The 11,785-nt window shown below is 45.6% G+C and overlaps 1 protein-coding gene across 5 annotated transcripts in view; it reads right to left on the reverse strand.

The window, feature by feature from the left end:
* actn1 (actinin, alpha 1) overlaps window positions 1-7,517 on the reverse strand; it is a 51,218-nt gene extending 43,701 nt beyond the window's left edge. For all 5 annotated transcript variants that reach the window (XM_035167446.2, XM_035167442.2, XM_035167444.2 and 2 more), the window contains exon 1: window positions 7,008-7,517. In XM_035167446.2, coding sequence (XP_035023337.1) covers window positions 7,008-7,106 — 99 coding nt within the window. In that variant the 5' untranslated portion in view covers window positions 7,107-7,517. The remainder of the gene's footprint in view (window positions 1-7,007) is intronic.
* Between the last annotated feature and the right edge of the window lie 4,268 nt (window positions 7,518-11,785).

Below are 11,785 nucleotides of genomic sequence, written 5' to 3' on the forward strand. Positions count from 1 at the left end.
TACAGTGCGAGCCCCCCCCCCCTCTCGGCTTCAAAGAGAGGCCTCGCAGCGAGCTCAGGCGCTGGAGAATGCATGTGGTTTGATTAATAGCATTAGCACAGGAAAGACCCGACTACGTCTGATTCCTTCCCATGTGGTGCAGCGAAATTCCTCGGAAACATGCACGCAGATCACCTACAAACCCCCCCTAGGTCGTATACTATTGGATACATGTGACCATAAGTGCATAGTGGTTCCAGACGTGGTCAAGGATCGAGCAGGTTTTTAACCCTGCAATTTTAGCTCCACAGGAAATGCACCTTGACCCCCAAATCCCCTGGTGGGTGTGGAACAGGTCTGGGGTCTCAAGCTTCCAGCAAACTGTGGATACACCAGCAGACTCCAGACTGTGCAGGATGATTATCAATAACACTCCGAATGCAAACTCAGCAGTCAAACAAATTCAAACGGTTTTATTGACCTGTAAGCACAGAGCCAATTTCTGTGTACGTTTCTAAATTTGGAGCGTAAGCCTGAGAAAATAAGCTATTTGCATCAGCGCCCTGGCATTTGGGAGCTGTTCAGATAAGAGCCTGGTAATTGCTCACATTTGACTTTTCAAACAGTGAATTCTAAAAAACCCATGTGCTGTTTGCAGCTTGATGAGGATGAATTATCTTTCACCTTCCTGGAACAAATAAAAGAAGGAAAGTATTCAGGGCCCAGAACTAGAACAACAGCATGAAAATGTTTTCCAAGCCTGAGAAACACTGGGGTTCAAACTTCTCTCTCCTGTCAGCCGGGGAAAGAGGTTGCACAGCAGAAACAAGAGGAGATGCTGTACACTAATTATTATTATTCCGTTGCTAGAAAACAAACCCTCCATGATAGAAAAGTTACAACTAATCCAATAAGTGTTCAGTCATTTCTATTTTCTGATCTGATTTATATAATTAAGATTGTTGACAAAGGTAATTTTATTTTCTAACAAGGCCAAGAGTCGACGTGCGAGAGAGCTTATACATACTACATACTACATACATGCTAACATGCAAATACCATGTTCACCAGTTCGGACTCAGTGCATAAACATGCTAACATTAGCTAGCTAACACTTAAAGGGACACCTGATGCTGGGAATGTGATTAGCTTCGCAGATTTTTTGTCAAAAACCAAAATTGTGACCTGATGATGGCGCTAAATACAAAGTTAAGGGACCACCGACATCATTATAATTCATCCTAAGGGAGACATGGATATCTGCAGCAAATTTCATGAGACATTTCACTCAAAACCCAAAATGCGAACCTCATTGTGACGCTAACTTCAGAAACCATGTAGGTTTGCCCAAAAGTTCGAGGCAATCCATGAAATAGTTGCTGACACATAAAGACCAACCTCACCATCCACACAGCCAAGCCTCTAGCACGGATCAAAACCAAATGATGTTGTTCGCACAGTGAAAGGAACTTTTCCCTCGTGTGTGTAGTAGAACAACTCTCTACAGGATCAATCTTTGTCAGCTGTCACATTGGCTTTTCTTTGGTAAACACCGCCACCAGCTCTCCATCAACAGCCACAGCCACAGCCCAGTGGAGAACAAAACCCCCCCGCCTGAGACGTAGAGTCGGGTTGTGAGCGAGTCACTAGACACAGGTCGGGATCCTCTGACATATCGTCCATCGTCCAGCAGCTTCGGGCTGTGAAGACGAGATGGTTTCCTCCGGACTGAGAGCTTCTCATTAACAAGGTGTTTCGCTTAATTATGAAACGATCGAACCTGACATGTTCACGCAGGATCGACTTACGGACAGAAGAAAAGATGGAGGGGCGGAGGTGGTTAGAAAAGGGAGCTTGTTGATGGTTGTCACAGGTTTGAATTACTGCAGCTGTTGTATTCAAGTGTTTAAAAAGTTTAAATGTTCATGTTTTTGATAGAAATGTAGCTAAGTGTCCTGTTTCAGCTATAAACTGTTATGTTTGAAACTTAGATCTGTTCACTAGTAGACTATTTCTGGGTGATGTCAAATCGTTGAAAGCTATTTTAAGGCCATAACGCTTTCAACAAGATTTGAAACAATACAATTTGCATCTTCATTGAAAAATGTAAAATCAGGGGGTCTCCACCTTTCATCGAACCCAGCAGGATGAGGTGGTGGCACATAACTCTCCCTGTGATGGGGCGGCTGGATGCTCCCCCGAGGCCGGGGTGTCAGCGTGTGACCCCATCAATCTGGACAAACGAGACAGAGCCCGGCCAGCGTGACCGGGGCGGCTGATTGGCTCGCCGGGGGGAGCTCCTGTTGGGATTTACAGTCCACCAGCGCTAACCACGACAGCGAGCGGGCGCGGGGCTGTCAGACCTTTATTAAGATTTCTTTCAATTTCCTGACTTCAGACTATCTCACCGTGCGCGGCAGCCACCCTGACAGATGACTAAGTGACTCCGAAACGGAAACTGAACCCTCTCCCGCCCGTGGAGCTCCACACAAGGTTGCTCATTTCCCTGAAGCGTCTTTGAGTCAGACGGAGGTGCCATCTGAGACGCGAGGTCGATTCCCATTGTTCATCTTCTCCCTAATGGAATAGTTGACTCTTTTCTTTTAAAGTTCGATGAGTTCGATGAGAGGTTAAATAAAAACCCTGATTCATGACTGTTTAAAACTAACCCACCTACAGGAGCTGGTTTGCTTAGCTTAGCATAAAAAGAGAAGAAGAGGGTAAACCAAGCGTGGCTCGGTCTGTAGGTAACAAAAGCTGCACCTCTACAGCTCACGGGCTAACATGACTAACCCCTTTGTTTGGTGCGTTCACTTTGATCTGTGCACGGAGATCTGCTGGTATTACAGCCCCCAGAACTGCGGACCAGACATTTTCCGGACTTTCACATACGAGGAAACGCAGCAGGAGATTGTTCGGGGTCGGACACAAAACTACACAACACAACGAGAGAAGGTCCAGAACATTCAGGAGAGCAGTGGCGCCTGGTTGAAAGAGGACATGAGATTTAAATTCCGCTGCAGAATTATTGTGTTTTTGTTTACAGCACATCAACAATGGGGTCGGCTCTCACGCATCTTCTACGTGTATTTCTCTTTTCGTGTCCGTCACATGTTAGAAACATCATGAACACGCCCAGTTGCAGAGTTTTTCCTGCTGTATTCTCACATGCGCTCACTCAGACATTTTTCAGAACAAGTTCCTGAATTTCAGTGAACGTCTGAAAGCAGCTTCAGAGAGTGATATTAAACTGATCATCTAATTGGCTTTGACATCAGCTAACACGTCACAAAGTCTGTGGGCTGAAAGGATGGAAAACAGCCCGGGACAGCCAGACAGTTAAAAACAGTGTCTCACTCTTCTGTGAGCTCATGTTTAATGAAAAGAAGCAACATTTCAGCACATAAGGCCTTCATCAGGGTAGAGATCAGACAAACACAGAGAGAGAGAGGGGGGGATTCATTCTTTTCTCCCTGCTTTGTCACCGTCCGTCTGTGACGCGCTCCGTCTTTTGTTGCTATAGCGCTTGTGCAAGGTGCATCATGGGAGCGGAGGAATCCGATGACGGGAAGCATTTTTGCGAGGTGGTCAGAGCTGACATTACACATCCTATTATGCAATCTGGTAAACAGCTGCAGTGCTGGAACCGGCCAACTGCAACGTCACAGTCATTCATGAGTTGAGTCAGTTTCCTGGCGACTGAAACCTGTCAGATACCGTGACTTAATAACTCCTGGGGCACACAAAACAGAACCAGGCTTGTTGTTTCTTCCTGATAATCAGTATTTCAGTTTATTTTCTCCAGAGGCAGTGACATTTCGTAAGATGTAGGTCAGGGTGTTGGGCTTGGACGCCCAGAGAGCGCTGATAACTCAGTGTGGAGGGGTGACGAGTCCAATGACTGATTCGCTTAGTGGGCATTTCCTGTATATCAGTCACAAGACAAGTTCCTACTGAACACACAGACTTTGATTACACCCCAAAACAATTAAGTCATCGGGTTAAATGAAGAGTCACGTCATGTTTCATTATTTCACTCGTCACAGTCTACGTCTGTCAGAACTGATCATTTCGAGACACTAAAACAAGAGAAGAGGGTTTTTTTTGGCAGAGGTGAGCAGATCACGGATGTTATCTATGACCTGGCTTGTTCAGTCGGAGCAGGGGAATGTGGGTGTGGGTTGGGAGTGTTTGGGATCACGGAGGTTGGGGTGTGGGAGATGGGAAGTGAGAGGCGGGAGGTTTCCAGGCAGCACCCGATCCAAGGTACTGCAGCTTTTATCCTTATAAGGACAAACCTGGACAAATTAGCTACAGCAGTTAACACCTGAACGCCACCTTCCAGCTACCAAAACTGGAAACTGTGCTCATAAACAGATGTGGCGTGCGTTTGCTTGTTTGTTTATCGGTGGTGGGACAAAGTTCTGCTTTGCGGGGAAACATGAGCGAGCCGGCGCTTTAAGTAACCTCCAGCATCGTGTGGCTGAGACACCTGGGTCTGGAAAGACATTAAGATTCCAAGATCAGAGGATAGCAGCGCCTTTATACCTGAGGGGTCAGGTTAGGACTTGCATCGGACTCAAAATATTTGAAGCACTCTCTGACAAGCTGAGTCTGTAGGCAGGAAAAGGGAATTGCAAAACGGGGCCTGTGACAAAGTCCTCACCTATACGCAATATGTGCTTCTCTACTTTATTTGGTATATGCTACCATTAAAGTCCAAATAAAGAGACTTTAACGGGTTTAAAGAAGTAAAAAGCACCGACAGTATTGTTTTCTCTGAGAGTCAAACAGGATCTCAAGTGTTTCCTGCCCAATTATCACTTCTTGACAAATAAATTAATGGTGTTCACGTAGAGAAGCTGAATCAAGTGTAGTTGCACGTCCATGATTTCTGATTTCTGCACTTTTAAAGCAAAAACACACCAACGTCCATCTTCTGCTATTTCCTCCTCCCTCTTGTTTATGTTTTTCAGGCCTGTTAATTCTATTTCAGCACTAAATGAACCAGCCATCATCTAAAGGCCCAACGAGGCCCCTCCAGGAGGTTGTTTGATGCCTTAAGACACTAAACAGATCAGAAGAATACATAAAGACGATGGTTTTCTCGAGGGGGGGAACATTGTCTGCTCATCAGCAGGAGCCTGGGAGGAATTGTGGTGTGTGTGTGTGTTATCCCTGTTTGTGTGTGTGACAGTTGACCCTCCCTGAGGCTGAGGACAGAGTTCAGGTTGCTGTCCTCTCAGTCAGCCTGTGAGTGTCTATAGTGTCTCGTCAGATCTAAGAATAACCACTTATCTATTCTCTGAGGAGAGGAACAGATGAATAAAACATTGCTGCTGTCTGCGGGACGATGAGATCGATGAGGGTCGTCCTCAGGAAAGTGTGTCACCCTGACATAGCTCTGTGATCCCGGCTGGATCCAGAGAGGATGTGTGAACTCAGCTATCAGGTGACGATGGCTCCTTGAGCAACCTTTATCTCTGTTGGATGAAATGCTTTTAGACTGAAAAGGCAGGAGAGAAGTAGAAGCAGCAGATAATGTGAGAGGGAGCCCAGTCTGCTGTTCACACCTGACCTCGGCCCTGCATACCTTCCCTTTATTCCCCCATGATTTGCTTTCGCCCGGTAGCAGCCTGCCGATGACATAATCCAGGAAACTGGGAGCCCGGAGCTTCACAGAGCAAGAGAGAGAGAAACTTGGGGAAAAAGTTTTTCCAACTGTGAGCGAGAGGGGCCGATTATTACCATTTTTGGGCACGCTTGCTCCCATGCAAGCCCAGCCCAAACCACAGCGCTTACTCAGATTCCACAGAGCTTTTTTCTTCCCCCCCCTTTTTTCTTTTTTCTCGAAGCGGAGGAAAAGTATGGGGAGTAGTGAAGAGAGGAAGAAGGGAGGGAGAGAGAGAGAGAGAGAGAGAGAGAGAGAGAGAGAGAGAGAGAGAGAGAGAGAGAGAGAGAGAGAGAGAGAGAGAGAAGTAGCACCCCTTCTGGAAACAGACCATTCATACTCTAGTGTGGAAAAAGAGCAGCAGCTGTGGGACGCGTGGAGGAGATCTGGGCTTGTTAGGACAATATATGGATGTGTTGCAGGCAGCTCTGTGCAAGGGGGGGGGTAACCCTTTGCATGCCGGGTAACGAGGCTCACGTTCATGTAGGAGTTAACAGATGAATGAATTAAACTTTCGGACTCATCAAGACACAACCAAAACTATATATTTGCACCAGAAGAAGTCAGAGGTTTGGTGCGGAATCTGTGCGTAAAAGCGCCAAATATGTACAGTGAAGGGGGGTTTGCGACCCCCCCACTCCTCACTCACACGGACACACACGCCATCCCCTGCTTGTTAAGCGTGGTCTAATCCACGTCGCATCACAAACCAAATGACAGGAGGGCTCAGTCACACTCACACACACACACACCATACGCAGTGGAGCGCATGGCTGACATCTGTTGCTCTGGAAAACGTGGGGGCGTCCAGTCCAGTTTTTAATTGTTTTTTTTCGTACCCCCTACCCCCCCTTACTTTACACTTCTCCTCCCTCCACCCCTCTATTCCTCCACTTATTCTTCTCCTCCTCCTCTTGCTGCTGCTGCTGCTGCTGCAAAGATAATGGGTGGGCCTCCTCTTCCTCCTCCTCCTCCTCCTCCTGCTGCATGCATGTAATTGCTGCTGGGCTACAGGATATTTCATAACACGATACAGGATGTGACTGAGACCCAGTGCGCGTAAAGAAGAAGAAGAAGAAGAAGAAGAAGAAGAAAAAAACTTTTGCAGCTCAAGTATGAGAGAAATAATGATGAAGATGAAGATGATGATGCGTAAAGTTAACAGCTGCTGTTGCCTGAGCTCGTGGATCAATCGATGCAGTCAAAGTGTTCCGCCACAGACCCCCTCATCCATCTATAATCATGATACTAGTAATAATAATAATCAGCTTTATTATTAGTAGTAGTATTATGATGATCTCCTGCAGCCACCGCACTTCCGCGCCGTCCCACCCGGAGGTAGAAGGAAGTAACTCACCTTTCTCTGCTGCTTCTCCCAGGCAGGATCCAGCAGGAGATCCCGGTCCCAGTCGTCCTCCTGGGGCATGTACTTCTCATCATCGTCATACTGATCCATAGTACGCGTGTGTGTGTATGAAGCTTAATGTGTGTGTGTGTGTGTAGATGGAAGAGAGACGCGCTCGGCTGGTCTGGTCCGTCCCCCGGTTCCTCGGCGAGGTGATGTTGGCGCAGCGGTGTGTCAGCTCCGCTCTGCTCCGCGCGCTCACGTCGGTGTGTGGATGAAATTAACGGTCCACCCCCGGCTCCTCTCTCTCTCTCTCTCTCTCTCTAGCTCTCTCTCTCTCTCTCTCTCTCTCTCTCTAGCTCTCTCTAGCTCTCTCTGTTTCTCCGCTCTCTGTTTCTCTCTCTCCCTCCTTCTTTTCCTCTTCCTCTCTGCGCTCTGCTCTTCGCCCAGCGGGAGAACAGCCACTCGTCGGTGGGCAGGTCCAGTGTCGAGGAGCGACAGACGCAAAAAACTTCGCCTCAGACAAATTGAATGGATCAGCGAGGGGAGGAGGGGGGGGGGGCGGCGTGTGATTCGACGGCCCCGTGCCTCAGGACCCGTCCCCCCTTCAAGCGGATTGGCCGGTTCGCCTGTCAGTGCCGAGGCTTTGGCGTAGGTTGATCCGAACATCTTGACTGAGAGGATACTTAGGAAGCGGTGGGAGGCAAGCAGAGGCCCGTGGAGCCAAGTGGGCCCCCCGATGAAAGCATGTGGCCCCTGAGCTAAGGCTGACGTTTTTACATTCTACAGGTTCTCACAGATCCACTGCAGGTGGATGCACAACATGAATCTTGTATGTTAAAGGGATAGCTAACTTTACTTTATAAATATAACGTGCCTCCATACTGCTCGTGTGGTTTCATCCAAGTGTCCCTAAGCCCCGACATTCATATTCGACTGGGAACGAGGTCATTTACACGTGTGGCTACGTCCGCTAGCTTAGCCACTTCTGGTTCATTTCTTAGGTCAACTATCCCTTTAATGTGTCTGTTTCACTTATACTTCTTTCCGTCCTTTACGTTGGGATGTTAGGGAAGACATCCACTAGAGGGCGCAAACACTCGAGCGAAGGTGAAGGTAGAACTATTGGCAACACTGCCCCCTAGAAGTTTCAGCGGTGCTGCTCCATTTGGTCCGTCTCTCGCCGTATCCGTGGGATTTCAGGAATGTACGAAGGCTCTGAAAATGGCTTTAATCACAAGTAGTTGACAGTTTAATGTGCTGAAAAAAATCATTTAAGACAATAACAGCAACATGGTGGTTTAATAAAACCACACATGAACCAGCTGACTGTTTATCCTGTGTGGAAAACCTGTTACTTTGGTAGTACAACACAAAGTATTAACTTGTGTATTGCTGTTTTCATTCATCTGTAATATACCGGCTTTATTTCTGGATAGTGGGAGGAAGTGAAGAGGCGTCATCCATCTTTATTAAGTCTTTGAAATAAACCCATAAACAGGTGAAATTATTACCTCTTTGGCAGATGTGATAATAATCTAAAGATATGATATATAACAGTTAATCGTTCACATGAGCCACTTTCCTGCACTGAGGAATAATTACTTTCCCTTTACAATTACTCAGTTTGAGTAAAACATTTGAGTGTTTCCTTCCTCCTACAGACACCGCAGATGTCCATTCAAAAAGAGAAGTGAGCTCCTGTAAACATGTGAAGCGATGGCCAGGTCCGTCTGCCTTGTAAGGTAAACCGGCTCTCTCTATTCTCTCTCTCTCTGTCTCACACACACATTCACACAAACGCACACACACACATACACAGAGAGCAGGAAAGATGCCGACACGGGATAGCCCTGACAGTCAGGAGAAAGTGGAGCGCTCTTCCATATATGGACAAACTTCCAACAGTGGATGTTTGGGAAAGTGATGTCACAGACGGGGAGCAGACTGCCAGCTCACTGCCTGCTCGCTGGTTAGAGGCGGCTGAGCAGAGGAGCTGCGAACACAGAGCGACGGCAGCTCCGTGGTGATGAGCGTCCACTGTACTGTCCTCCGATAAGACACCATTTATGAACTTATATGATAATTCATGAATAACAAGATGAGAAATCATTTACTAATGCTTTTGTATATAGGCTTGACATTGGACTGTAACTTAAAGGTTCAGTGTGTAGAGTTTAGTGACATCTAGTGGTGAAGGGTCACATTGCAGCTGACTACCCCTCACCTCTCCCTTCCCTTTCAAACAGGAGAGAGAACCTGTGGAAGACTTCAGTTTTCATAAAAACTACTGGTCTACTGTAAAAAACATGGCAGCCTCCGTAGAGAGGACCCGCTCCCGATGTAAATATAAATTATTTAAATATAAAGTATGTATACAAAGGCTCATTCTAGGGTAAAGAAAATGATTAGTAAAATCATCCTCAATATTTTATTTTCAATTTCTACCAATAGATCCCTTTCACCTAAATCGTATTATTAGAAATAGATTAGAAACAGCTGCAGGAAATCTGCACCAAAATCCATTTGTAAGTATGGTTTTAACAACCTGGCAACACAAATAGTGCTATAAAAGGATTATTAATAAATCAAAAATTACTTAAGCTTATAATCACAAAATGTTTCCAGGTTGATGATAGACGAAAACCAGAAGTAGCTGACTGCCCATTGTTAGTAATTTGTCTGGTGATGTACTTTTCCATTAGCTAATTAACCTGCAGTCCTTTGAAAAACTAAGTGATTCATTAAATCTACTATTAAATTGTGTTAATTAGAAAACAACTGGCGACATCTAACAAAACTCATTATATGTGCTATTATTCTCATTTCATCATTCAAATATATAGGTTTCTGTCATTCTAGTTCTTTTCACACTGATCTTTGTTCAAGTGTTAGTTTTCCCAGTAAGTTTTGTTTTATTTAGTCTTTTGATTATATAAAAATGGAGTGACAGGTCATGATTGACAGCTGAGACTGACTCCATCTTCCATCCAGGATATTCTGGCTTCATTTTTGGACAGTGGGAGGAGGTGGAGAGGCATCGTCCATCTTTATAAACAGTCTTTGGGCTTGACCATCATTAGGCACTGAAAGTCAGGATGTCAGGGTATCGCCCCAAAGTCAGTAGGATTTTGTCTGTATAAAGAATAAATGCCTGTTCCATAATTTCATGGCAATCCATCCAATATCAGTGGATACATTTTCAGTTTAGACCCAAGTGCTACATGGGCCAACTGACCTGAAACCAATGCTGCTAGCGTGACTAGAAATCCTTCTAAATATTAATTTTGTCTTCAATTTGTCGATTCTTTTTCTATCGTCTACGTCTTTCGTTAATTTCTGCAGCGTCCGTGATGTAATTTCAACGCACAGCCTGCAGGACCTGTTAAAACCTAAATCAGATCCACACAGAGCAGCACCAGGAGCTCTAATTGGCCGGCTGACAAATCATCCTCTCAAAGCGGAGAATGACGGCTTACTAAACGCATGAATCAACTCATTATAATCAACCACTGAAATGTGTATAATTGTTCTGGTGACACACTCCAGTCTGCACGGCTCGGCCTGGGTAGACGGGAGAGTCTCTCCTCGGCCCAGCTACATGACGTCAACACGATACTATTCAGCAGAATCCCAGAATATCTGGGGAAGAGTCAGTGGTGCGGAGACGTTCAGCTCTGCGTTCTGAGGCCCGCGGGTCATGTGAAGAGCTGGTGCGTCGGCTCGCTCTGGTCTCTGGCAACTTCCCAAGGTATTCCAGTCATGTTGGGAGGGGAATTCTTAAATAGTTGTCCTCGCTTTTAAAGCTGAGCCATGTATGGGATAGTGCTGAATAACCTTGATAATCCCATTAAATTGTACATGTGTTTGGAGCTGTGGTGAAACAAGTCGAGCCAAAACACCATCTGGGACTAAGAGGAACATACAGTAGACATGGAACAAGGAATGTGACAACTCACTCTGCAAGGAGAGTTCAGCTCTTTTAGAAAATATCACAGCAGTGTGGAGGGGAACAGCTTCAACTGGAGGCTCAAGGGTCAAGGATCTGATTTAAAACTCATAGAATCTTGGCTTCAGAAAACTCCACCGAGCTTAAACATCAAAGTGTGTTTGTAGGTTTTGTGAAGTACTACAGCAAATATAAAATGTTGTGTATCCCATAAATATCCCCAAAATGAAGCAGCTTTCTGTTGTTATGCGCCAAAGGTTTGGAAACAAACTCCCACCACACATCAGATAGTTTTAAGAAACAACTTAAGACTTATTTCTATGAGCATATCGCCTTTATTTTATACCTTTTAGTAGTTTTATGCTTTTACCCTAAGATTGGTTAATTGCGAATATGTTCTTATTGATCTAACTTATTTCATGTCTGTAACTTTAGCAGAAAACAACAGCTCTCGATGTGAGAATCTGATTGAGAACGGGTTTTTGGGCTTTTAAGAGGCTGAAAAAGTTCTGGTGTCACCTCAGAATCCAATATGATCCATCAGACTAAACCAGTGGACGTCCTCAAGGGTTCCTCCCTGTTGAGTGTGACCTACAGTAAGAGGGAGAACACACAACCTGCTAACCTTCCCTGAATAAATACAGATAAAAACCTCCATTGCTGCGTTCACTAATGAGTGCCAGTCTCCTCCGATGTGACACTTGAGCTCTGTGGGCAAACAAACGTGACTTGATTCCTTCTTCAGGGAATTTGTAAAATTCGACTCGACACACTTTTTGATTGATGCCCCAGCTGTAGAGCAGTATTGTTCCCTGTGAACGCAGCCGACTCTCTGCATCTG

This window comes from Hippoglossus stenolepis, chromosome 10, assembly GCF_022539355.2.
Source record: "Hippoglossus stenolepis isolate QCI-W04-F060 chromosome 10, HSTE1.2, whole genome shotgun sequence".
NCBI lineage: Eukaryota > Metazoa > Chordata > Actinopteri > Pleuronectiformes > Pleuronectidae > Hippoglossus > Hippoglossus stenolepis.